At 51.0% G+C, this 27,209-nt stretch overlaps 1 protein-coding gene across 1 annotated transcript in view; it reads right to left on the bottom strand.

The window, feature by feature from the left end:
- The window catches only part of KCNB1 (potassium voltage-gated channel subfamily B member 1), a gene marked incomplete at its 3' end in the record, with an annotated part of 84,669 nt that extends 60,759 nt beyond the window's left edge, over nt 1-23,910 (bottom strand). The window contains exon 1 of the mRNA XM_079783324.1: nt 23,305-23,910. Coding sequence (XP_079639450.1) covers nt 23,305-23,871 — 567 coding nt within the window. The 5' untranslated portion in view covers nt 23,872-23,910. The remainder of the gene's footprint in view (nt 1-23,304) is intronic.
- Between the last annotated feature and the right edge of the window lie 3,299 nt (nt 23,911-27,209).

Below are 27,209 nucleotides of genomic sequence, written 5' to 3'. Positions count from 1 at the left end.
TTCCACTCTCTCTAGAAATCAATGGAAAAATATACTCGGGTGAGGATTGACAACAAAAACAAAAAAAAACACACACAAGTTTTAAGTGTTCAGGGCAATGCCTTTTGATAAACGGATACACCTGTGTCACCACCACCCTAATTAAGGCATAGAACATTTCCCTCACCCAGAAAGCCCCCTCAGGCCCCCTTCCAGTTGATTATCTCCAAAGGTTCTGATTTCTCTCACCACAGTTTAGTTTTGCCTGCTCCTGAAGATCATATAAGTGGAATCATACAGTATGTTCTTCTCACTGACTATTATGCATGCTCAGACATGTGCAAGCAAGCGTGTGCAGCCACACATACCTGATCTATGTGTCTGGGAGCTCATGGACACACCCATGTATATACTCAGAAAGGGGTGTTTCCAAGCTGCAAATCCCTAGGCCTCGGTCTGTAGCTCAGCTTAGCCTCTCTAGTCCAGGTGGCTAAGGGAGGTGAGGGCGCGCCTGGCACTGGGTCCAGACCAGGGGGCGGCTCCTTCAACATCTCCTTCAGCCCTTCCCTTGGACTGACCACGTACTATGTGCCAGGCACTGTCCTAGCCCACTCCATCCTTCCAGCAACCTTACAATTTAGATGCACTTATGACCCTTCTCTTATGGGTAAGGAACCTGAGGCACAGAGAGGTCCAGCCACTTGTCCAAGGTCACACAGCAGAGGAAGTGGCAGAGCTGGATTTGAACTCACTCCGGCTCCAGAGCCTTAACTCACCACCATTACAGTATCCCTCCTCATGGAGAGACTATGAGGCGTACTGTCTATGTCCATGCCCTGGCACACAGCAGGTGATTAATACATGTTAGATATGGCTACTCCCAAGGACATTTGCATCCACTGCTTCAGTGATGCCTCAGAACAATCCCTTTTACAAGTGAGGAGCCTGAGGCTCCATCAGTGGCAAAGAATCCAGGTCCTCTAGCCCTAAATCCCACATTCTTTCTATTCTCCCCACTAGGGCTATCCTATCCCACGAAAGAGAGACGCTTTTGTTCACTGCTTTGTCCCTAGCACCTGGAAGAGTGCCTGGCCCTTACTCAGTACTCAATACGTGTCTTTCCAGTGAACGGGTACAGCAGGGAGTTGGAAGGAATCGTCCAGCCCAAAGCCCTCCTTTACAGTTGGGGGACCTGAGACCTAGGGAGGGGCTGTGACTTGACCAAGGTCACACTGCTCAGCACCATTGAACCTATCATTTCCCCCTGCCTGGCTCACCCTCTCTGCTTCCTGTCCTGAGCAGGCCGAAAGATTTTGAAGCCCCAAAGGCACTCTCAAAGGCCACGTTAATGGGAAGCTGGCGTGGAGCCTCTCCCAACTTCATTATGCCGTCCAAGGTCGGTGCGGAAGAATGCCAAGAGAAACCTCAGAAAATGCCGGGGGAAAGCAAACAAGGCCCAGCTTGCCAGAGCTTTCGCACAGGGGCTGGGGAGCATTCCTGGCCCGGAGGGCTGGGAGGGAGGGCCGGGCCAGCCTTTAAAAGCCCTTTCAAACAAACCCTTGGACTGCAGCCCACTCTGGCCATGTCCCCACCAAGTCAGCAGAAGAAGCAAAACTCTTGAGCCCAGCGGGACAGTGGAGCGTGGTCAGTGGTAGTCCATCCTGGAGATGGAGGGAAATGAGAGGAGGTGGGGCTGCTGGGCGGGGCAGACTGCCCTGGACTGGGTCACTCTCCGTTGTGGGTCCCTAGCACTTGGACATGGTGTAAGTTTCAAACAATAATCACTTCCTGTTGGGTGGGTGTCCCTAGAAGCAGAGCCTGGGACGAGGATTCTTACTCACAGACTCATTGAGGAAGTACCTGTAGGAGAGTCAGTGAGGAACGCAAGTCTCAGCAGGAAGTGAGCTTCGGCCGGACCCAGCCGGAGCCCAGGCCCGTCCGTGAACTGGGGGCTGCACAGTTATCGCACCTTAAGAAGGCTGCACCCCTGACTCAGTGAGTCACTGGCTACGGCTGCCTGGGGTGAGGAGGGAGCTGCAGTAGGTTACAATCCCCTGGGCAGGTGGCACCCATTGGCCACGGGCAGTTGTGAGGAGGGTCAGCTGTAAGCTATTAGCGGGTGGGGTGCGCCCGCCTGGAAAGGAGATGGGGTGAGGCACCCTCAGCATCCGCCACAGTGACTGCACCCTCATTGCTTTCACTCAGTGGTCAGCAAACGCATTAGTCAACAGAGCCAAATATCAACAGTACAACGACTGAAATTTCTTTTGAGAGCCAAACTTTTTAAACTTAAACTTCTTCTAACGCCACTTCTTCAAGATAGACTCGCCCAGGCCGAAAACCGACTTCTGCGCATGGGCCACGAAGTTTCAATCGCACTGTACGTGCGCGCCCGCATGTGGTATTTTGTGGAAGAGCCACACTCAAGGGGCCAAAGAGCCGCATGTGGCTCGCGAGCCGTGGTTTGCTGACCACTGCTTTAACTCATCATTATCTAAACCTTCCCCAACTTAGGGCCAATCCTTAGAAGAAAGATGAGGGAAAAAACTAAACCGAACTGAGTTTAAGTTTCCACCAGCCTCCATGGAAGGCCATTGAATCTGGTGTTTGAACAACAGCAGCAGCAACAAAAATAAATTAATAAGTAAATTAAATAAAAAGGCGCTGTCCCACATCTGGGCTCACGGAGCGCAAGTTCAATCTCTCCCCCTTGCAGAACTCTGGAGCCTGGGAGACACCGAGGGTAGCGTGTCAGAACTGGAGCTCTCAGCCTCTGCGAGCTGCTATGCCTGCTCTAGGGAGGACTCACCGAGGAGAGGCAGGATGGGGCCTGGCTGGAGGATCAGGCTGGGCAGATGAAGTTACAAGGTGAAGAAAGACAAAGCGGCCTGGCCAGGCCTCGGGGGAAGCCCCGGGACAGGCCATGGAGGATGGCGAGATCTGATCTCGGGGGAAGGTGGTGGGGCAGAGGGTCCTGGGGAAGGGGAAGGCCTGGCCTGCAGCCCCCACCCCAGCTTTGAAAGGCACCAGACCTTCCAGCCCTGAGCAGGGCCACGCCTCACTTCTACCCACGGGAAGCTAAAGGCCCCTCACCTGGGCCCAGAACTCTACAGTGAGCAAAAACACCTATTAGCTCAGCATTTTGAGGTGGGTGGGTCAAGGACTAAATTCCACACGTGGGGAAACTGAGGCTTAGAGAGGTGCAGGGACTTGCTTCATGGATAAATGTTCGTCAGTGTGCTCGGCACTAATTCAGGTGCTGGGGTCCTTTAGTAAACAAGACAGAAGGCCCTCCACAAGGAGCGTACATTCAAGGGTGCCAGGCGTGGGGTGGGAAGAAGATAACAATTGCGATGGAAAAAATAGAGCAGGGAAAGGAGAAAGTGCAGGGGGTGGGAGCTGCCATTTAAAAATGGACAGTGAGAGGAAGAGGAAGAACAGCAGCTTTGGAGTTAAGCAGGTTCTGCGTTCGAATCCCAGCTCTGCCATGTAGAGCCTTGGGCAAAGGACTCAGGCTTTCTGAGCCTCGGTTTCCTCACCTGTAAGAAGGAGGTTGGGTCTCTGGATAAGAGGCTTTAGTGATGGACACCAGGGCATAGGCGCTCTGCGTTAGAATTGTACTTCGAGGACCACCTGCATCAGAATCCACTGAGGTCCCTGGGCTGGCCCTGGGCTGCCTCTAGAGGCTTTGATTCTGTGGTCTGAGGGGCAGGCCTCCTGGGGTTTGAGAGCCCCTGACCCAGGGCTGGGGTGTGGAGTTAAGGAGCCTGTGGCTGCTCCCTGATGAGGACTTACAGGTCCCCCAGCGGGGAAATGGCCTCAAAGATCACACAGCTCAGCAACGTGCTCCCGTTACGCAGACAAGGAACCTGAAGACCAGGGAAGCTGGCTGATGAAGCGGAGGGACTTGTCTGAGGACACACAGCTGGTAAGCAGCAGAGCTGGGTCTGGGGCAGTTGACAGGTGGATGGAGAGGTAACAGTCAGTTCAAGTAACAAGCAGTCAGACCCCAGAGTTGGAGTAGGATCAGGGTGAGAGTTGAATTTCATCCCTGGAATCTAATCCCGCTGGATGGGAGATGGATGCCTGTTTCCTTCCCATTGGAGAGTGTTAAATGACCCTCCCCGGACTCCTGCTCAGTTAATTTTTAAGAAATGGAGACACCCTGGCCAGCCCTGGGCCCCCCAGCCTCCCAGTGAGCCCCTTCCTGCCGCCCAGTGGCCTTGCCGAACCCGTGTGTGCCAATGTGGGACACACACCAGCACTAGATGCATTGAAATCTGAATTTCTCACCCTCACTGCACAGTGGCATCGCCTTGGGAGCTTTGGAAAATACCAATCCCTGGGTCCCACGCCTAGAGATTCTGATTTAATTGATCTGGGGGGTGGCCTGGCATTAAAACTTGTAAAGATTCTCAGATGATTCTCTTGTGTAGCCAAGATTGGTTTCGCTGTACAGGGACAAGACATCAAATCACATGGATTCACACTGAGAAGGTGCTAGCCTCTCTAATTTTCCTTCCAACCTTCAGGATCCCTAAAGGGGAAAGTCCCAGGCTGAAGCTAATGGGATTTTAACACTTCTCCAAAAAACACACATCTCCTCTTTTAACTGACCGGGAGCAGGTGTCAGGCTCCAGCCTCTGGCTAGAGTTTCATAATTTGATTCATGGCACCAATCCCTCGTGAGGTCAAATTTCCTCTTAAAACACCTTGATTTAAGTAAGATAAATGAACAAATTTAAAGAAGAATATTAAGCAGATCCCTATTTTAGGTATTTTCCTTGGGCTCAGTGGCAATCTATGACCCAAGCTGGTCCCCACACTTGTGTCCTCCTCTGTCAACGGAGATTGGCTCAGAGATGAGCACTTGACCCAAGTGTGTCCAATCAGAGCCAATCCTGGGACTTTTGCTGGAACAGCCAGGATGGAGTTTGGAGACAATGTCAGCTCAGAGAGGGGATGTGGCCTGTCTGAGACCGTAGACCATAGAGGTGGAGCTGGGATTTAACCATGTCCACCTGTCCCCAAAGGTAGTGTAACTTATAAGTAAATCTGGTAAATTCTCTGGGACCCTTCATTTAAGAAGCTCCCTCAGAACTTCTGTTTCCTAGTTTAGAGTCTTCATATGGTGTTTGCTTAAGGAAAACTCAATAGCATCCTATAAAATATAACCCAAGTAGGTATCTTTAAACATCTGATAGAAGGCACTATAGTTATCATCCAGCACACTGTGAGCAGCGGAGAAGAAAGATGCTTAGCTGTAAAAAAAAAAAAAAAAAAAAAAATGTGGTGTCCTTGTTCCTTTCCGACTGGGATGTTAAGAACCTTCTGGTTCGAGTTTCAGCTAGACATTCCAGACTATCTAATCCACTCCCCACTGAACAAAAGTGTGATGTTAGCTTTCTGCCAACTGTGACTAGCCTCTGAATTCATTCATCCATCCATTCATTCAACACGGTTTTGTGGAGCGCTCTCACAGAGGTAGGCACAGAGCACAGCAGACGAGGCCTGCCATCTGGGAGCTCACAGTCCACTTGGGTGGGGGAAAGGCAGGCAGTATCAGATAATCACTTACAGGAATGTGACATTATAATGGAAACAAGGGCCATCCAAGCTAGGCACGTAGAACTTTGAAAACCATAACTGGGGATTTGATCCATTCAGAAATCAGAGACAGCTTCCCAGAGGAGCTGACATTCCCTGTGGGAGCTTCAGGATGAATAGACAATACTGGTGAAGAAGAGAGGAAAAGCATTCCAGGCACAGGGAACAGCATGTGCAAAGGCCTGAGGCAGGGAGGACTTTAGTAAGTAGGAGATGAGTGTGGCTGCACTCAGAAAGCCAGGGGGTCGTGGTAGGAGATGAAGTCAGAGAGGTGGGAGGCCTGGCCTCATGGAGCCTTGCAGGCTACTGGGAGGAGGTTTACCCTCTTCCTCCAATCCATTCACCAGAGAATTAGGGAAATCTGAGAAATATAACAAAACATTCACACAATTGGGATTGTTTAAAACTTGAGGAGTTTGAGTTAGTTAAGGAGAAGAGGGAGAAGAGTGAAAGGGGGAAGGCAAGAGTCTAAGAATAAAAGGAAGACGTAAGTGAGGGGAATGGCATAGAGAGGAGAGAAGAGAGGTGTGCTGGTTCGGGCCTGAGCTCGGGAGGTAACAGCCTGGCTTCAAACACCACCTCCCACCTCCTAGCTGTATCGTTGCGTGTGTTAACTCAACCTCTCTGGGGCTCCGTTTCCTCACCTGTAAAGCGGGGATAAGAACAGTACCTTCCTCATAGGGCGATGTGAGGGCTAAATGAGTTAATCATACCTGTAGAGTGATATATGAGTGTTAGCTGTGTGGGTGTCATCAGAGAAATAGGCTGGGTTGTGCCCTCTAAACTCTCAGGGTCCTCATGGAGGCCCCAGGCTCAGCCTGGACAATTCGAGGGTGAGCAGTGACTGAGGGGATAGAGGACCCCTCTAGTATGGGACAAGCTTTGGAGGGTGGCTAAGAAATCTCCCTGGGAGACCCAAACTCTTCCTCCCTTGAGCGAGAATGTTTCATATCTGGGTGGGGGGCCAGGTTCTACATTTTTTTCTGAGTGACAAGGAAGGGGCGCCGACCACCTCCCTCATAAGGAGCCTCCAGTTCAGGGAAGATTATCCCCAAAGTAATGAATTTTGGGATCCAAAAGCAATGACTAAAGGCCCATAATAAGGGGAATGATATCAAGTTTGGGAATTCAAGGGAAGGGTATTTAAGCAGAGGCCTAAAAGATGAGTTAAGGAGGCAAAGGGGGCAGGAAAGGCCTGCAAGATTGTGCTACTCAACATAGCGTGTGCAAAGGCCCCGAGACAAGGCCCAGAATGGCATCCCGAGGAGCTGAGAAAGGAGATAGAACCATATGATGTGCGTGTGATATGAAGATGGGTGGTATTCTTACAGGCCCTTAGGGGCCAGATAAGGATTTTGGAAGTTATCCTGACAGCAATTAGAAGCCCTGAGAGGATTAATGCCGCTCCCCACTGCTGCTTCCCCTCACCCCCATCCAAAAACTGTGTAGATATCGTGGATGAGATCGGAGGTGGGCTCTGCATGGAGTGATTTCACCATATCTAAGAGCAATGTTCATTCATTCATTTATTCAACACATTTTTATTTGGTAACTACAATATGCTAGGCACAGTTTTAGCTGTGGGAAGATAGAAGTAAAACCTGATGGAACGTATAATGTAGTGGGATAAATCAGACAAGAGCCAGATAAACACATAATACACAAGGTGGTGAAAAGGACTATGAGCCCTGGCTGGGTAGCTCAGTTGGTTAGAGCGTCATCCTGATAAGATTTCAAGGTTGGGGGTTCAATCCCTGGTCAGGGCACATACAAGAGTCAACCAATGGATGCATAAGTAAGTAGAACAGCAAATCAATGTTTCTCTCTCTTCTTTCCTCTCTCTCTAAAAAGCAATCAATCAACAAAAATAAAAATAAAAGAGAAAGAAAAGGGCTATGAAAGAAAATAAAGGAAGGTAAATGAAGGTTGGGGGAAGCATGTGCTACAGCCATTTACTAGGGGATGTGACCCAGCACATTGTCCCTGCCCCCCCGCCCCCCACCTTTCCAATGAGTGCCCATTACTTGCACCACTGTAAGTAGGGTTTAGAGATGATTTTTAGCACATCTCTACCCTGTGATCAATGAAGCTCCCCAGTTGGCACCAACAATGCTTTTGTTGTGACCGCAATGACCAGCAAACTGCTCCACCTCCCCACGTGTCGCTGCCAGCCACACATCTCCCGGGTTGGGTAGCCACAAGCCCTTGGCACTCCGTTCTGACCCTTGCCTAACACCGTTTGCCTTTTCCTGGATAATAGGGTGGTGAGATTATCAAGGTGCCCACCTCCCCTTGCCCTCCCACCCCCCCCGCCCCAAAGCTTGGCAGTGCTGCTTCCCTGGGCCTGCTCCAGGTTAGCCATAAAAAAAAAAAAAAAAGAATTTAAACAAAGTTGACAACAGGTTCAAGGGTCTTTGGCAGGGGTATGGAAGGGGAGCCATCTTTCAGCTGCCTTCCTGAGGATCATGTTACCTCTACGGGCACCTCCCAAGTGGATGGGTGTCAGAAACAATAAGGAAAAGGGGTAACAGTAAAAGAACCCCGCTGACTAAACAGAGGTCTGGGGACCTTCCTTGGTTCATGTCTTCAGAAACTGCTGCCAGGAGTTGTGGATGATGAAGCGTTAATGATACATAAGGGACAAGACCCACAAAATAACCAATTGGGAGCAAGAGTTCTGCCTCCAAACATCAGTGTTTCAAACGTGCCTGCCAGGATTCCGAGCGTGAGCACCACTGAAGTGTCCTGACCTTGAACCTCAGAATTCCGAATCTGAACATGAGTTCCAACCTGGAACATCAGCATTCCGACCTTGCCCGCTAGAGTTTCGATCACGAGCCGAAAAGCTCTGGCCACATACTCCTTGGGTCCGGTTACGGATTTGAGGATTCTGACAATAGATGGCAGGCTTCTGACCTTGAACGCCAGAGTTGTGACCTTGAACGGTGGTGCTCCAACAGTGAATATCAGAGCAGTGATCTTGAGTGGCAGAATTCCAAACTTGAACACCAGAATTCCAATCCTGAGCACCCTAATCTCTAGAATTTCTCAATGCCCCAGCTTTCCAGCCTGAATTTGTGGAGCTGACATCACAGGGACATAAAGTTCAATTCTACACAATAAACTCTACCACAGGCCCACAGCCCCTAGAAATAAGCCAGATGCTCAGATGATAAAGATGAGGAGGAGGATCAAAATAACAACAAAAATAATACCAGCTTACATTTGTTGCACGTCAGGCACTTTGCTGAGCACTTTACATGCTTTTATGTTATTCATTCCTCTGGACAAGCCCTCGGGGTTTATTATTCCCATCTTGCAGATGAAGAACCAGAGGCTCAGAGCCAGTCCATTTTGCTGACTCAATATCCAGTGCTTTTTCTAACCATGACAGCAGCTTTTTCTTCCTGCTCAGGTTGAGGCTGGGCAGGGGCACATTGGATCCTATTAGCTGATAAGTTAAGGATTTACCATGAATTTTCCTGACTTGTGTTGGCATCCACTAGGAGTGAGCTGCCTTGGGTTTTGAAGCCAAGTCCCAGGTGGGTGTGACAGTTATTCACTCAACAAACACTTGTCACCCTGTGCTGTGCTTGATGCCAGGAGTAAGGAGAGAGTGGGGCCAAGCTCTCCTCTCTTCATCTCCCCCTTCCAGATAGGAGGGCCTCAGAGGCAAGAAATGAACCTCCTCCCATTGCTAGCCATTCGAAGCTTCTATGCTTTCAGGGGTCAAAAAGTGGAGCTCCAACGGCTGAATGTGGTCCCCAGATATGTTTCTTTTGGCCCACTCAAATGCTTTAATTTTTTGGTTTTTGTTGTTAATCCTCACCTGAGGATATATTTTTCCACATTGATCTTTAGAGAGAGTGGAAGGGAGGGAGGGAGGTGGGGAGAGAGAGTAGAGAGAGAAACATTGATGTGACAGGGACGAATCGATTGGTTGCCTCCCGCATGTGCCCCGACCAGGGCTGGGATCAACCCTGTAACCCAGGTATGTGTCCTTGACTGGGAATCGAACCTGTGACCCTTCGGTGCTCGGGCTGACGCTCTAACCATTGAGCACACTGGCCAGGGCTCAAATGCTTTAATTTAAAAAAATTATTTGCCAACATTGAACTTTGGATATCTCATTATGAAAATTAAATTTTCTGGCTGGACTCATATAAGAACCCAGCCTAGAGCTGAATAGCAGCTGCCTCTTTAAATGGGAGCATATGGCCCTGTTCACCACAGTCCCCACCACTTTCTGCTGCCTCCTTGACACTAAGACTGAGTGTTAACTGGCTTCATTGAACTTGCCCTCCCACAGTTCTCCTGTCCAACTGCTTCACTTGTTAACACCACCGACCTGGCCCCTGGTGCCATCTGAGTTTGAGGTCCCTGCTCTGGCCTCCGTATTCCTAGGCAGGAACTTGAGGAGGCACTTTTCCTTCACAGATTCTCCAGGACTGAGGAGCCTTCTGCTCCCACCTAAGCCTTCTGAGTCGTTCTTCCCAGAGGGGAGGGCCGGCTTCATGGGGTGCAACCTGCATAGTCCCTGCAGGGCCCTGTGCTCAGAAGGGCCCCACTTGACTTAATACTCGGCTGTCTCCACAAATTTTTCAACAAGAGGCTGCATTTTCATTTTGCACTGCACCCCACAACTTCTATAGCCGGCCCTGCCAGTGGATCACTCAGTACTAGGGGCATGAAGCACACACACCACACACACATACACACACACCACATATACCACACATACCACGTACCCCCCCGACACACATCACACACACAACACATACCAAATACACCATACATACCACACATACAAATGACACACACACCACATACACTACACATAGCACACACCACACACAACACACATCCTATATAATAAAAGTCTAATATGCTAAGTATCCAGTCGTTTGGTGACCAGTCGACTGTTCAACCAGTCAAAGCATAATATGCTAATGATATGCTAAGGCTGCTCAACCGCTTGCTATGACGTGCACTGACCACCAGGGGCAGACAGTCGACTGGTCGACCAGTCACTGTGATGTGCACTGACCACCAGGGGGCAGATGCTCTGACAGGTAGGTTAGCTTGCTGCTGGGGTCTGGCCCATCAGGACTGAGTGAGATGGGCAGGACACAGCCTGGAGCCTCTCGTGGCCCCGCCCCGCCTCGATCATGCACCAATGGGGTCCCTCGGCCTGGCCTGCGCCCTCTCGCAATCCTGGACCCCTCTGGGGATGTAGGAGAGCTGGTTTCGGCCTGATCCCGCAGGCTGCTCCCCTCAGGAGGGCGCCAGACGCAGGGCTCAGGGATGGCAAGCACTGCTGTGGCGTGCGAGCCTCCCCCGATTGGGACTGGTTGGGCATGAGCTCCGGCAGGTGCAGTGGGGCCAGGATGAGCGGGAGCGGCAGGTAGGAGCTGCAGGCGGTGTTGGACTGCGGGTTTCGGCCTGATCCCCGCAGGCCACCCAGAGGGACCCCACCCATGCACGATTCGTGAACCAGGCCTCTAGTATAACATATACCACATACATACCCACAAGTAACACACACCACACACATACCACACACACACAATACACACAATACACACACACCACGGACTACTCAATCTGTCCGAAGACTGCCTCTATGGATTGGCCTGTTCTCCGGTCGTAAGGCCAGTAAGGGTGTAGATTTTTATACAGGGGCTGGGAGCCTGGACGCAGCAGCCTGGAGGGAGGGAGAAGGGACTAGGGGACTTGCCGCGGGTTGCATTTGTACAGAGCTCTATGGGGGTGTGATGGAGACTGGGCAGAAACTTGGGGCGTGTCTAAGCCCCCCACTCTTCAGTCACTCCTTGGCACAGACATTGCATGAAGAATGAGTGATCAAGGTGTCATCAGAGGCCAGATTAAGGCGAGGTTTGGGATACACGCTCTTTCCTCTCTCCCTCTTGAGAAAAGGAAAGGAGAAGGAAAACTAACAGACATCTGTGCTTGGCCACACAATGCTGGCCACTCTGGCTCAGGTGAGTGTCCTTGTCTTTCTGGCGTGGCCCATTTTCCAGCTGAGGAAACTGAGGCCCAGAGAGATGAGGGGTCTGTCTCTTAGCTCCTATGTGGCGGTGTTGGGATTATAAACCCTGGTCTCCAGAGTTCTTTCCGCTTATACCAGGATGATGGCATATGAGAGGAGGGAAAGCACTGGTGACGAGAAAGGGAAGGATGCCTGCCCCAAGTGGGCCTAATCTCAAAATAAACCCGAGATCGTTTATCACAGAAAGAGCGTGAACACCACCAGGTCCAAACTGATCATTCAATGTCAGGGGAGGCCCTTCTGAAGAGGTAACAAATGAGCTGAGAACTGAGGGATGAGAAGGGGCAGCAGGCATAGCAAGATATGGAGCCAGAGGCCCAGAGAGGTTAAGTGATTTGCACAAGGTCACACAGCTACCTTCCCTTCCTCCCTCAGCCCTCTAATCCTTCTGACAAAGCCCCTCCTCTGCACCAGGCCCCAGGCGACTTTGGAATGCAGGTCTGCAAACTATTCCTGTAAATGCTGTTGTTATAAAAAAACAGCCTTAGCAAATAGGGAAATTAATGTGGCAGATGTAATAATAAAACTTGATCTATAAACCAGTCAGCCCACCCACCCTGCTTTAGAGCACAGGAATAAATAAGATACAGTCCTAGACTTTGAGAACATCCTGCTTTAGTTGGGGAGATAAAACAAGTTGGGAAGAAAGTCAAGTACTAGAGGGAGCGTGCTTAATGGTGCTGGAGAGGTGGAAACAGAGAATTTGTAGAAGAAAGATTTCTGCAGCTCAAAGGAGAAAAATCAAGTTCAGGTTCATGCCCTGTTATTTGCCATCAAAACACCTTGCTTCCTTCCTTCCTTCAAGCATACAAATTACATTGTGTGGTTATTCTTTCATTTAATTTTTTACTTGTTTAAAGTCTAACTCCCTCCAGTAGGCTATCCGCTATATAATGGCTGTGGATTATATTTTGCCACCTTACATTTATTCTCCCCTCTCTTGGAAACAGTACTTCAATTTTTCTTTGGGGAAGCACCTCCTTCCCATTCTCAGTTTCATCCCAGCTTCAGCTATTGACATGTGATCCCTATCTGGCTCAGTGATTGGCTCAGGGATGGGCCAATGAAAATGAGCCCTGGGATTTTGTTGAAACTATTGGGAAAGAGACTTGCTTTTTTTCTCCCCAAGATGGAAGTCTGAAGACTATCTTTCCAGCCATGTTGCCTTGGTGAGAAGCCACCAGAGAGAAGAAGAGAACTTGGAAACCAAGTCTTGATGACCTATTTAAGCTCCTGGATTCAGCCCTACCTAAACCCTTACCTAAGCAAGGGCTTATCCATTATATTTATTTTGCTTAAGTCCATTTGAGCTTCATTTTTGTCACCTGCAACCAAAAGAATCCTAATAGATACACAAGCAATTCTCAAGCACCCAGCACAGATCCTGGCATCCTATATAATAAAACCCTAATATGCAAATTAACCAAACAGCGGAACAACCAGACAAATGACCGGTTACTATGACACCCATTGACCACCAGGGGGCAGATGCTCAATGCAGGAGCTGCTCCCATCCCGCAGGCCCCAACTGGTGGCAGCAGTGGGGGGGGGGGGCAGTGAGCAGGCAGTGCCAAGCCAGCCAAGGTGGGTGCCAGCAGGGCCCCCCCACCCCCCGTTCACTCCACAGATTGGTCCTGATCACCAGCCAGGCCTAGCGACCATACCCGTGCATGAATTTCATGCACCAGGCCTCTAGTATAGCAATAAATGTTTATCATACAAAGAACAGAGGGCATGCACACAGACCCACATAAAGTTATAAGGATTGGAGAAGCCTAGAAAGGAAGCTAACTTTGAAAGCAAAAGGATTGTCCCAGGAATAGGAAAGGGAGTGACTGAATCAAATTGCAGTCAGTATTTCAAGGAACAATAAAGGATGTGTAAACTTACCCAAGGCATAGGAGATAAAAGAAAATTGATCCATTCAAAGAGACAGTGGGAACTCCAGACATGATAAGCAAATGGAAGGCTGGTTCAATGTTATCCTCTTATCTCTGCCTTTCTTTCTGCTTCTCACATGCCCCGACAGGGCAATCATGGGCTGCCTCTTTGGTACAATTGGGTCTGCAAAGACTCTAAGAGGCAGTGCTGGCCAAGGTCAAGGGCCTCAAGGGTCATATAGGCCTTGGAAAGACTCCGGGAAGGGCCCTAGGTAGCAATTAGGGAAATGTGGTAGTTTATTTTTAGAGTCCGTTTGATTCCAGGTCCATTACCTGGCGGATGTGAGTGACGGTGTGGAATTGGCAAATGTAACATTATTCTCTCCAAGACAGTGTCCGCCTGCCAGGCCATGGTGGGAAATTATGGTGGAGAACAGCCTTGCTGCAGAGTAAAATGGAGGGAGCACCTCCAGGGTGGGAGGGAGCACCTCAGGGGTCTAATTTAATCCTGTCTCCTTGCTGTGAATGGAAGGCAGGAGGTCACCTCTTCCTGGCCGAGGACGTGTGGAGATAGTAGTGGGCAGGTAGAGACAAGAAAGGTAGGAGGAAAAGGAGGGGTATACTGGGGAGACTCTTGCCTTGTAAGGGAGACCCCTCTGATCAGTCGTCATAAGATCATGTACATTTTCCCATTTACTAACTCAACAAATGCCACTGCCACTTAGCTACAATAGTGACAACAACACTGTTCACTTGCAGTGAACATTTGCTGAGTGCCAGGCACTCCTCTGAGTGCTTCATATAAAAGTGGTTGTTGAGTGTCCCGAAATCATGGATCAGGAAATTGATCAGAGAAGTTAAGTCATTCACGTTAGGACACACAGCTTGTAAGTACCGAGCTGAGATGTGAACCCATGCAGTCAGGTTTCAGAGCCTGCTCTCTGCAGCACTCTTGTCTCCCTGAGGGTCAGTCCTGGCATCCACGGAACAAACCATAAGCTAGTCTCCACGGTGTTTTGTGCAAAGAAGGTCTGAACATCCGCTTTCCAGGGCACAGAGGAGGGAGCAGTGGGTGCTGCCAGAAGGTGGTGTGGGAGGCAGAGGGAGGGAGAAGCCGGGTCTTGAAAGGTGGGAAGAGAGAGGCTGCAGGCAGACAAGGGGAAGAAGAAGGTACAAGGCAGAGGAATCAGCTTGGGCCCAGGTATGGAGCAGGACTGGGAAGGATGGAGAATTTGGGGAATGCCAGAGGTGGGTACGGTGGGAGCAGACCGTACCAGGGAGAGAGGATGTGAGGAGGTGATGGTGGCGATGTTGGCTGGGGCATTGAAGGTCAGGCTGAGGAGTTTGGACTTTATCCTGGGGGCAGTGAGAATCATGGGAGGATTGATAGAAGGGGATGATTGACATGAACAGATTACACGTGAGAAAGATGGCTCTGGTTCCCTGCCGAGGATGGACTGGAAGGGGATGGCTGGAGGCAGGGTGGCCAGGGCAGAGGCTCAGTGGCTCAACGGAAAGGCCAAAGTCCAACAGGACAAGGTCATCCTCTCATCTTACCTCCCTAACTCCTCCTTTGGCTTACTCTGCCCTGGCCATACTAACCACCTGGTGGTGCCTTCACTGCCCCAGACATGCCCCAGGGCCTTAGCACATGCTGTTTTTTTCTATCAGGAACACTCTTCTCCCAATAGTCCACATGCCTCCCTCTCGCCCTTCCTGCAGGTCTCAGCTTAATTGTCACATTTTGAGGGGCCTTTCCTGACCACCGTGGTTAAACCCCTCACCTGCTGACCTTTCTCCATGGCACCTATCACCAAACAAAATATGACACTTTATTTGATATTGTCATTTCATCCATAAATACTTCAGTGCGTATCTCTAAAAGATAAATATTTTTAAACATAATCACGTGAGCATTATCACATCTAAAAATAGCATTAACTCCTCAATCACATCAAATATCCAGCTAGCATTCATCTTCCCTGTCTCATGATTTCTTTTTCACAGTTGCCTTGCACCAGTCAGTATCTGTACTTGTTTATTTTGTGAGTGGTCTCACTCTCTCCCCTACAGAAATATCAGTGGCATTAGGGCTGGGATCTTTGTTTTGTTCTCTGCCATGTCCCCACCACCCAGCCCAGGGCTTGGCACACAGTAGGTGCTCCATAAATCTTATTGAATGAATGAACACATCCAAATAAGCGTTTTATATTTTATACGAGGCCCGGTGCACGAAATTCATGCATGGGGGGGGTGTCCCCTCAGTCCAGCCTGCACCCTCTCTAATCCAGGACCCCTTGGGGGACATCTCTCACAATCCTGGACCGCTGGCTCCTAATCACTCACCTGCCTGCCTTCCTGGTCACCCCTAACTGCTCCCCCTGCTGGCCTGGTCACCCCTCACGGCCCCCCCACTGGCCTGTTGCCCCACGTAGCCTGCTGTTCAGTCGTTTGGTCGTCCCTTGCTAACCCCCCTGCCAGCCTGGTCACCCCACACAGCCTGCTTGTTCAGTTGTTTGGTCGTCCCTCACTAACCCCCTTGCCAGCCTGGTTGTAGGCAGCCATCTTGTGAGGGTCAATTTGCATATTACCCCTTTATTATATAGGATTTTTTTTGCCTTACATTTAGGTCATTGATCTATTTTGAGTTAATTTTTTGTATGTGGTGTGAGGTAAGGGACCAACTTCATTCTTTTGCATGGACATCAAGTTTCCCAGCACCATTTGCTGCCCTGGGTGACTCTGACTCACAGAGAGGGAGAAGGAAGGGAAGGCCGGTCACCTCTGACTCGGGGAGGGAGAGGAGCCCTAAGGTGGTGAAGGTCAGAGGCCCTGACACACAGGCCTTTGGTTAGTTCCCCCAGAACGAGATCCTAAGACAGGGATTCACTTACAGGTGGCTTACGTGGGAAGTGATCCCAGTAAACACTGGGAAGGGAGAGAAGATGTGAGATGCAGAAGGGAAAGAGGCCAAACCAGGTGTATTATCAAGCCAGGAGCCACTGTGGACACCTGAGGCTTAATTCTGAGGAACTCTGGGGGCCAGTGTAGACTATGCACCCGGGAGGTACACCCCATCCAGGGCGAGGGAGGGCGGCTGTGTATGTACCTTCCCCCACCAGTCGGCAGCTGAGGACTAGTCTGCGTGGACCATTAACTACCTGTCTTTACTGGACTCCACTGGCTGGAGGTCACTCCTAAGCAAACAAGTGTAGGGCCTGGAAGCTGGCAGTTGGCAGTGGCACTGAAATGGTAAGAGTCTACAGGACACGGGTGGGACACTGACCACATCTCTTCCGTCACAGTCTTGCCCCAACTGCCCATGTGACTTCGATCAAGTTACGTAACCTCACCTTACAATGAGCCGGTATCATTTTATAAGAATAATACATTTTTGAAAAGAAGCTTATTTATCCAGCAGGATTGAGACAATAACAATTAAAAACACCACCAAAAAACAAAAACAAAAAAAACTCCCTAACAGCTATTAAGGGCTTTCTATGTGTCAAGCCCTATTTGAAGTGTTCTGCATACATTAACTCATTCAATTCTGGTAGCAATTCCATGAGGGAGGCGCTGCTGTGGAGCCCATTTTATGAGTAAAGGAACCGGGGCACAGGGAGGTGCAGTAGTTTCCCCAAATCACATGGTTATGAGTAAAGGCCAAACTTTGAGTGTGGGTGATCCAGCTCTAAAATCGGGGCTCCTATTCATAATGCTATCAGGCATCGAGGTACACAAAGTGCTGGGGATGGAGTTGGTGCTTGTTCTGTTTCAGTTAATTACATTTTGGCCAAGCTGCTCCTTTGGGCACCACTTTTTCTCTCCTAAGCATTTCCACATTCTCTGGCCTGTCAGAGACTTTCAAAACTCCCGAAGACCAGCTGCCAAGGTCTCTCATCCTGCCAAGCATCCTGGAGAAATGGAAAGATCCCTGAGCCTCGACGAGGGTGACAGTGGGGTCAGAAAGGTCTAGAAATGGTCCCCGCTCTTTACCAACTTGGTGTGTGACCCAGGCAAGTCCTTGAAGCATCCTCCCTGTTTCCCTTTATCAAGTCGGGATACTGGATTTATGAAGCGTGGCTTCAACACGTCACGTGCACTATCATACTTCATCCTCCGGGCAACCCTGTGAGGTGTGGGTTTTAGCATCGTCTTCATTTATAGCTTAGGGAATGGAAGCCCTGGGGAGGGAAATGACGTGCCCAAAGTCCAGGGCTAGGAAATGGCAGGGCTGGGATTCAAACCCACGTCTGTGTGAGCCCATAGCACATCGTCTCCCAGGAACAGATACAAGTATCGGGAATGACTGACCTGAGGCCAGCAAGACGCCCAGCCAGATGACGGATGGCACTGGGAAACCCCATGAATCTGAGCTGGTTTCCCTCATTTTTCTTGATGAGTATGCACGGATCCCCCTGGTTCAGGTCAAGGAAGCAGCAGCATCACACTAGAGGCGTGGAATCCTAACAGGGCAGGCAGGGACCCACAATCAATAACACCGCAATCGGAGATGTTACCGACCAGGAATGTAGCTAGAATAGAGCATTTCAGTGCGATGCTAATAATCTCCATTGTCATTTATTGAATGCTAACTGTGGGCTGGGCGCTGGGCTAAGGTCTTTATGCAGATTATCTCCTAACGGCCCCACCTGGTGGGCTCCATTTCCTAGATGAGGAAACCAAGACTCAGAGAAGGAAAGGAATTTGCGCAAAGTCACATTTCCTGGTAGGATGGAGCTGAGAAATGAACCACGTCTATTGGACTCCACAGAGTTGATTCTTCACCAAGTCTGCAGTGGGTGAAATACTGACCACTGTCCCTAAAAAAGAACACTTCCTCTTTTGAATATAATAACAACAATAATTCACAACAATAAAGTACTTTCCATTTGCAAATTACATTTGCATCTGGAATCTCACTGAATCATCAAAAGAGCCTGAAGAAGTGGGCCACCATTCAGCAGATGAGCTCACTGAAGCTCAGAGAGCTTGAATGGCTCCAGGATTAAGAAACACTGGCTTGGGAACCAGACCACCCTGGGTCCAAACTCTGGCTCTGCCATTTCCATTCCTTCAACAAATATTTACTGAGCACTTAGCTGTGTGAGCTCCCACAAGTGACTTCACCTCTCAGCGCCTCCATGTATTTCCTCTTGGTAAGAGTCTTAACACCACTCATCAAATCCATTCTCTCCCTCGTCTGACAATGCCAGACACTTGCTTTCCCAGGCTTCCCTGTGGCTATAGCCTGAGCATGTGACCTGATCCTGGCCAATGGGATTTAAGAAGGCTTTTGGGCCCTAACTGGTTTGGCTCAGTGGATAGAGTGTCAGCCTTCGGACTGAAGGGTCCCAGGTTCGATTCTGGTCAAGGGCATGTACCTTGGTTTCAGGCACATCCCCAGTAGGGGGTGTGCAGGAGGCAACTGATAGATGTTTCTCTCTCATAGATGTTTCTAACTCTCTATCCATCTCCCTTCCTCTCTGTAAAAAAATCAATAAAATATATTTCTTTAAAAAGAAGGCTTTTGGGAAAGGCTTATCTCTCAGGGAAAAACGGGGCACACAGGATGAAACACTTCACTTTATTGGTTGGAGATGATGTGCCAACATTCAAAGGCTGGAACTGGGTAGCCATTTTGGGATATGAGGCATCAAGCCTGAGGACCAAGCCACTTGCAGGAGTTGGAGGAGCCGAAAGATGAAAAGAACCTAGAATCCTGGAGCCATTACTCCGAAAACAGCTCCTTTGAAACTTGCTGTTATGGGACATGATACATCTTCCTCCTTCTAGAAGCCACTCTGAGTTTTCTATGCTGTTACTTGCAGCCCAAGCAGTCAGACTATCTGGATTGTCGAAGGGATTTCAACGAGCCAGTGGGTATAAAGTTCCACTAGTCAGTGCCTGGCACAATAAACAGCAGCTACTCTGGAAATGAAGGAATTATCGTAGGGCTCGATCCCTGAGACTGTTCCAGGGAACACAGACACTGCGGATTCGTTCCCGCTCTCTCCTACTGAGAGAAGCCTGTGGAGTTTTCCGAGAAAGCGGAAACCCAGTGGTGGCCCCGCACCGAAACCCTGTCACTTTGTTGGGGCTGACCCCACTTCTAAACAAGAATCAATCACACTGCCTTGTGCCTAATGGATTTTGATTTTCACTCCCCTGACAGCGAAGGCTAAGGCCTGTGCTTTGGTTTGTCTCCGCGTTGCCAGAACATCCCATCAATTATTAACAGCGCCAGCTCAGCCTCCCAGTACTGCTATCAGAAGGAAAGGGTTTGCCGCAGCTCAGCCCACTCAGCCATGGAGAAAGGCCCCACCTCCTAGGTGCTAGGTACTGTGAGAAAGTGTGGCAAACACGACTTCCATGATGACCCTGTAAGGTGGGAGGCTCGGGCTTGGAGAGCTGAAGAACTTGCCAGAGGCCAGAAACTGGGGAGGGTGCTGGAGTGGGCCTGGACCCCGGTCTGTTCTTGCTCTTAAACACTGGGATAGGGCCGCTTCTGAATCTCAGAGGGTAAAAAAGGAGGACCACCCAGAAATGCTCCTCCATTTTACCCTCTCCTTCTGTGGCTTCTGAGAAGTTTCCACAGGCCTTGCTGTCTGACAAGCAAGGCATCCAAGTTGGGGGGATGAATGGGAGTGAGGGGAGCACAGGGAACTGGGTTGCAGGTGGGCAGTGAGGGAGGAATGACAGATCCCCAAACCCTGAGACACAGTGACTGACTGACTGCTCGATTCATTCATTTATTCTGCATTTAGTCATTTGAGTTCCTTTGTGCCAGGCACCATGATGGGTGCTGGGAACAGAGCAGTAAACACAACTCGTGGCGTTTACTCTCTTGTGTGGGAGAAACAGAGAAACAAAAGGAAGCAGATATCATTTCAGATGGTGCTTAAAGCCTATGCAGGAAAGACACTGAATGATCTGACAGAGACTAAGGGGAAGGAGGCTGTTTACAATAGGGCTCAGGAAAGGCCTCTCTGAGGAGACGTTTGGGCAGGGCCTGCTTAAATGAGGCATGAGGAGAAGTGGCTGGCCATGAGACAATCTGAGAAAGAGCAATCTAGGCAGCAGGAACAGCAAGTGCAAAGGTCCTGAGGTAGGATAAAGCCTGACTGGTTTATGGAACAGCAAGGAGTCCAGTAGGGCCTAAGCAAGTGAACTAAAGGAGACTAGAAGGAAATGAGCTCAGAGAGGTCATGGGCCTGGATTCAGTAGGGTCTGGTATGTCACGGAGAAGGTTTGGATTTTATTCTGAATGTGATGGGAAACCTCTGGAGGATTTTGAGCAGATAAATAATGTGATCCCATTTACATTTTGAAAAGCTCACTCTAGCTGCTGTGTGGGCAGTGGATTGCAAGGGCAAAAGTGGAAGCAGGCAGACTGGGGAGGAGGCCACGGCACTTATTCATTATGGAAAGAACAGGGTCTTTACAATCACACTTGAGTTTGAATTTCTGACTACTGTGTGATGTTAGACAAGTTACTTAACCCCTCTGAGCCTCCCTATTTGAGAAAGGTGGGACAGTAATAGAGAATTGGTATAAGAACTAATGGTGTTGTTACACTTCTTACACGGTAGGTGTTTGATCAATGGCAGGCAGGATTTCTATCCTGAGAGCCAATGAGTTTTCCTGCCTTCCCATTTCAGTTCTGGCCATCCATCTGCCAGGCATGTGTGCCGGCTGAGCCTGGGGTCACAGAGAGGTCACAAAGCTATCCCTGTGAGCAGGTTATCCCAACGGGGAGACGAGGCTGTTTATTCCCAAACAGTGTCTTCTGCAGCCTGAGCTTCCCTGTCATGCTGTCAGACGCCAACCTAAACACTGCCTTTTGCCTGCTTCTTCTCTGCGAGGGTGACCCTCCCCTCCCCTGCCTCTTACTCTCATGTCTTAGGGACACAGGGAGGAGGGAGAGTCGTGTCTACGCCTAAACAGGATGTGGAGGGCAGAAACCCGTGTCAGGCCTGGAAATAGCAAAATAAGTCTGTTGATCCTAAGCCGGTTAAGGGTGAGTGACTGTCTTAAGAAGGAGGCGTTTTGGACACGAAACCTGGGGCAGGATTATGACCAGAGGCAGCCTACATCCTCAGAAGAGGAAAGCAGGCCTAGGAATCTCTGTCCTCTTTAGGGTTGACAGGGAAGAGGGAAAACCTACACGTTTCCCTCCACTTCCCTACCAGCCACGCCCTCCTGCATCCCCTCTCAGAGGTCTCGCCTTGGATAGTCAGATCTGGGGAAGGTACCCACAGGGTTCCCTTCAGACTTGGCCCTGCCGGTGAGCCTTAGTGGGGAGCTAACTGAGCCAGGGGGATTCCATAATGAGAGGCCAGGCTGGATGAAGGTAGCCCTAGCTAATACCTCATGGCTGGTGTGTAGACTTCCTCCCTTTTTTCCATGAATACTTTGACCTATCCCCCCAACTCCCTTTTGGCCCTGCTCTCAGGTCTCAGATGGCGAGCGATGCTCAACACATCTTTTCCAACTTGGTCTTCTTGGATTTTGGCACCAACGCCTCTCTTTTCTGGGCTCCCCCCTGGGCTCCAAATGAACTTCTTTCTAGCACTGAACATACTGTGTTGTCATTTGTTCTGACACCCAGCACACTGGCCACATGAAGACAGGACCTATCTCTCCAAGACAGCTCTGAATCCCAGCCTGACACAGAGAAGTTGCTCCCATCCTGGCCTGGCCCCCACCCAAAGCCTCTCCCAGTCCCTCTCACCTGGCAGTACACAGGACTGCCTGGCCCACCAGGTGTAATCAGATTCATCCCTGCCTCCTTCTTCGGCTTTATTTTTCACATTGCCTAATTTTTTCTCTCCTATTTTGAAATTTACATTCTCTTCCAGCAGCCAAAGCATCTTTACAAGCTGCATCAAACCATTCACGGAACAAACTCACCACATAAATAAAGAACAAACCAGTGGTGACCCTTCGCCCACAAGCATCCACAGCCAACTGCGTGCGTCATGCATGCGCACGCCCACCCCTCAGAGTCCCTTTGCCTCATTTTTCTTATTTATGTTAAGACTGCCTGATGGTTTCTCAATGTCCTCCAAGCAAGTCTATAAGCTGCCTTCATTCCCCCCTTAGGGGCAATGTGGGGTTATAAATATAGGGCTAAGTATCAAAATTGCAGGGTGACACCCCCTCCAGCCTGAGACTGGGACCTCACAAGGGAGCATTCTGTAGAATGGACCAAACTCAAGTCTACGCCACCCCAGCAAGGCTTAATTGCTTCTCCGTGCTCTCTTTCTCATTGGCAGTGTCCATCCTCTTGCTGTGGGTTTTAGAAATCTCTGTAAATCCTTTTCTCCAACAAAGTCAGGATATAAAGTATTGAATCATAAAAGGATGGGGTGCGCTGGCCCCATGTGGCTTGGAGGATAGAGCCTCGGCCCTCCAACGGAAGGGTCCCAAAGGTTTGATTCCAGCCCCGGAAGAAGCCTGTGCTGTAGGCAACCAATCGGTCTCTCTCTCTCTCTCTCTCTCTCTCTCTCTCTCTCTCTCTCTTCCTTCCTCCCTCCCTTCCACTCTCTCTAAAAATCAATGGGAAAAAATATCCTCCAGTGAGGATTAACAACAACAACAAAGATGGGGTGACCAGTGCCACATAGGAACAGTCTGAATTGGCTATTCTCACTTCCAAGGTCTTGGCTATAGCCCCTCCTCCTTTAGAGTCCCCCAGCCCTGGTCATCAATCTGGGGACACAAGCAGAATCCCCCAGCCCAGCAGCCCCCAGATCCCACGATTACCTTGGCAGCCACAGAGGAATTGGGCTTCTCCAGTAGGTCCCAGAGCTTTTTCCTCTTCTCCGCACAGCACGTGTTATCGAACTCCTCGCCCTCCCGCTCTCGTAGGGTCTCGGCCTCCCGCTTGAGCTCCTCGTTCATCTGCTCCTTCTTCTGGTGGTAGCGAGCCTGGCAGCAGGACTCCAGGTAGATTTCATCGATGCCCCAGTAGTCCAGCTCTTGGCTGAAGCTGAGCGCACACATCTCCTCCATCATGTGCAGCCGCCCCGTGCGGTAAAAGTTGAGGATGGAGGTGAAGGCGCCCGGGTGGCGGTCGAAGAAGTATTCGTTGTCGTCGAGGCTGTAGTCGTCGCACACTTCGAGCAGCGAGTCGTGTGTGTTGCAGTCGCGGAGCTTGCCCAGCCGCGTGCGGGGCAGGCGGTCCAGGGTGCGCCAGAGCACCTCGTGCGCCAGGCCCCCGACGTTGAGGCGGACTCGCCGCGAGCACGCCTTGCTGCGCACGATCTCCATGGGCTCGGGCGGCAGCGAACTGGTGGAGCGGGAGCCATGCTTCGTCATGCCCGCCGGCATCGCTGGTCCGGCCGCCCCCGCCCCCCCTGCCCCCCCAGGCCGCTGTCACTGGACCGCAAGGCCGGCCGCTGCGGGGGAGGGGGGCAGGGAGCACTATGGGCTGTTGGGGGTGCAGGAGACCGCGCAGGCGCGCGTCACGGCCGTCTTCTCACCTCCATCCCGACGGCTGCGAGGCAGAAAGCGGACGAAGGTCAGCACAGAGGGAACGGGGCGCGGCCCCTCCCCAACTTTCCAGCCGGTTCACAGCTGGCCTTGACCTTCTTGGTGCTTAAGCGGCTCAGGGAGGGTAGAAAGGCTGGGCGCTGTCCCTCCCGCTGGTGCTGAAGCCCGCCCCACCCCACGGATGGAGGGAGGGGCCGCCCTTCGGAGCTGGGAGAGGGCCCCCAAGAGGAGCCCCAGGGACCCGGGAGGCCACACCCGGGTTTCTGCAGCTCAGGCCTAACCCGGCTGCCCGGGAGCTGTCCGCCCCCGCGAGTGCTGAAACTCGCTTTTCTTTGGGTATCCCCGTCGAGTCCGGAACCTGGCCCCAAAATGGGGAGAGGGGAGCTGCATGAAAAACTTTTTTTTTTTTTAAAGACCTCATCTTTTCCTTGCCCTGTTCCGAGATAATTAAGATCTGAGGGCTAGGGAGATGGCAGTAGATTTGCTTTTTCTAAACCTTAAAAGATTTGGGGGAATTCTGTGGGGGTTCAGGTGCCCACTTGTCGGAGGTCATAACAGACAGGATGGTCACGACAGCGTCCTGGAGCGACCCCTCTCCCCAAGTCACAGGAGCATCTCTTGAGGTCGCTCCGGCGACGAGTAGACACCCGAAGGCGCAAAGCCAAGCTCTGCGCGGGTTCCCACCCCTCCCTCTGTGCCCCCTAACCCACAGCAGGAGGGGCGCGCAGAGTCCTGGGGAGCCACCTGCTCCATCTTCCCCTAGCTCCTTCCCCGCCCCCTTCTCCTTCTCCTCCTCTTCCTCCTCCTCCTCTTCCTCCTCCTCCTCGTTCCTCTCCTGCGATGGCTTTTTATAACTCCGGGTTCTGCGCTTTTCCCGGGGCTTAGAAGGGAAGGGGTGGGGGAAGTGGGAGGCGGGGAAAAGAGCTGAATTTTCTGGCCTTTTAAAAACGTGCCTCCTCCTGTCGCGCACTGGTGATTTCGGGGGCTCCTCTGAGCCCCCAGCAGTGAGGCTCACGCCCTCTCCTCTCTCCCCGGAATAAGATCTAGTGTCTCTCCAGGCCCCAGCCCTTGTCCGCCCCACCCCCCCACCCCCAGCCTGAAGCCGCGGAGCCTAGGTAGACCAACAGGCCGAGCCGCGCGGCAGGCGAGTCCCCTAGTGTCCCCTTGCGCTCTCGTCGCTGGCCGCACGCCCCAACACTCACCCCCAGGGAGGCCGCCTCCAGGGGCCAGGGACCAAGCATCGCCCCGGCCGCCCGGGCGCCCGGGCCCGCGGGCAGCGGCGGACCCGGGGCCGGGCTGGGCCCAGCTTACGCCGGCCGGGCTGGGGACGCGCCGGGGCTGCGGGCGCTGCGAAGCCGAGCGCGCTCTCCGAGGCTGGGGGCGCAGGCGGACGCCGCGGACGCGGGTGGCAGGACAGCGTTCGGGCGGCGCCTCCTGTATCGCCACCTCCTCCTCCTCCTCCTGCTCTCCCGGCGGCGGCGGCGGCGGCGGCTGCTTGGGCGAGATCAACAAGTCCGGGCTGAGCTTCGGCTCCGCGCTCGCTGCGATTCTGTCCCGCACTTCAGAGCGCCCAGAGTTCCGCACCAAGGCGGGACGGCGCCACCTGCGGGTCGCGAGCGTGAACGCCTTTAACTCCTGCTTGCCCGAGTCAGCCTGCTGGGGAGGTTGTGGGCCGGCTGGGGGTTTGGGCGAGGAGGAGCCTGGCAGTCCTAACCTTTCCACTTGGGCTGTCTCCACTCCCTCCGGGCAATCCCGCCTTCCTCAGTCCTGTCAACATCGTGAACTGAGTGCCCGCTGTGTGCAAGACACTAGGATAAGCGTCTGAGATACAGCTGTGAACCCAACACAGAAGCTTGGCTCTCGCGGAGCTGGCTGGAGACAGACCCAAAACAAAGTCAAAGAACATTTCAGAGGACAATAAGCGTTTGAGGGAATAATAAGGCAAAGGAAAGAGATGGGGGGGGGGGGGGAAGGCTGCAATTTTAAATAGCCCTCGCTTTCATGAGTTTCTATTCTAGATTCTAAAATCTAATTCTAGATTGGATTCTAGTGGGGGAATGTGGACAATGAATACATCAACGAATATGCAATGTGGCAGTTGGTGATAACTGCTAAGAAGAAAAACCAAGGTGAGGGGAAGAGTGAGGTGTGAGCTAATTTATATAGCCTAGTCATTCATTCATTCATTCATTCATTCATGTTATATTGGACAGCTAGTTATTGAGAGCTCCCTGTGTGCCAGGTCCTGTGGCGGACTCAGTAAAAGAAACACCTTCCCCTTGAGCTCCCAGTCCAATGGGGGAGACAGAATCGATCACGTAATCCCCAGAAGTGAATATAGAACCAAGGATTTACCTGGAGAGGTGAGCAAGGCTTCCCTACGATGCCATAGTTATCCTCCTCCCGCACCATTTACCCATTTATTCTTTCAAATACATATTTACTGCATGGTAAGTAAATAGGCCCTGAGATACAATAGTGAGCCCCTTGCTCTGGAGGAGAAAAGCTGTGAATAAGCCCTCGGCCCCCAGGGTAAGGTCCTTTCCCTCTGTGTCCCTTTTCTTCATTTCTAAACTTAAAGGGATTTGTTTCTATAGAGTTGAACATAATATTGTTACATATTTTTAATCTGTTCACGTCTCATCACCTCCATTATCATGACCCTTGTCCAAGGCTCCATCATCCTTGTGGGCAGAGGCTGGGGGTGTGGCTAGATTTCCTCCAATACATAGATAGCACAGACCTCCACAATAAAGAATTCTCCTGTTCTAAATGTCAATGGTGCCAAGGTTGAGAAACCCTGGTTTAATTTAATAGAAGGCAAAGGTATGTCCTGCTCTGGAAATGCTATTCTTTCAACCAATAATTAGTGAACACCTACTATGTGCCAAGCACTACTCTAGATACTGGAGATATAGTGAAAATAAAAATGGCAGTTTCTATGACACATGGACTTATATTCTGGTGGGGAATACAGTTAATAAATAATGGAATAAATAAACCGATCACTCAGCTTATAATAAATGCCATGAAGAAAGTGAACAAGAGGAAGTGATAGAGCATGCCTGGGACAAGTGTCAGCAACTTTAGATAGGGTAATCAGGCAGGGGAGGCTTTCTAGAGGAGGTGATACGTCTAAGCTGAGAACCTAAGGGCAGGGAGAAGACAACTGTGTG

Source organism: Cnephaeus nilssonii (assembly GCF_951640355.1).
Source record: "Cnephaeus nilssonii genome assembly, chromosome: 11".
In the NCBI taxonomy this organism is placed as follows: Eukaryota; Metazoa; Chordata; class Mammalia; order Chiroptera; family Vespertilionidae; genus Cnephaeus; species Cnephaeus nilssonii.
This window is presented reverse-complemented; position numbering and strand designations above follow the sequence as displayed.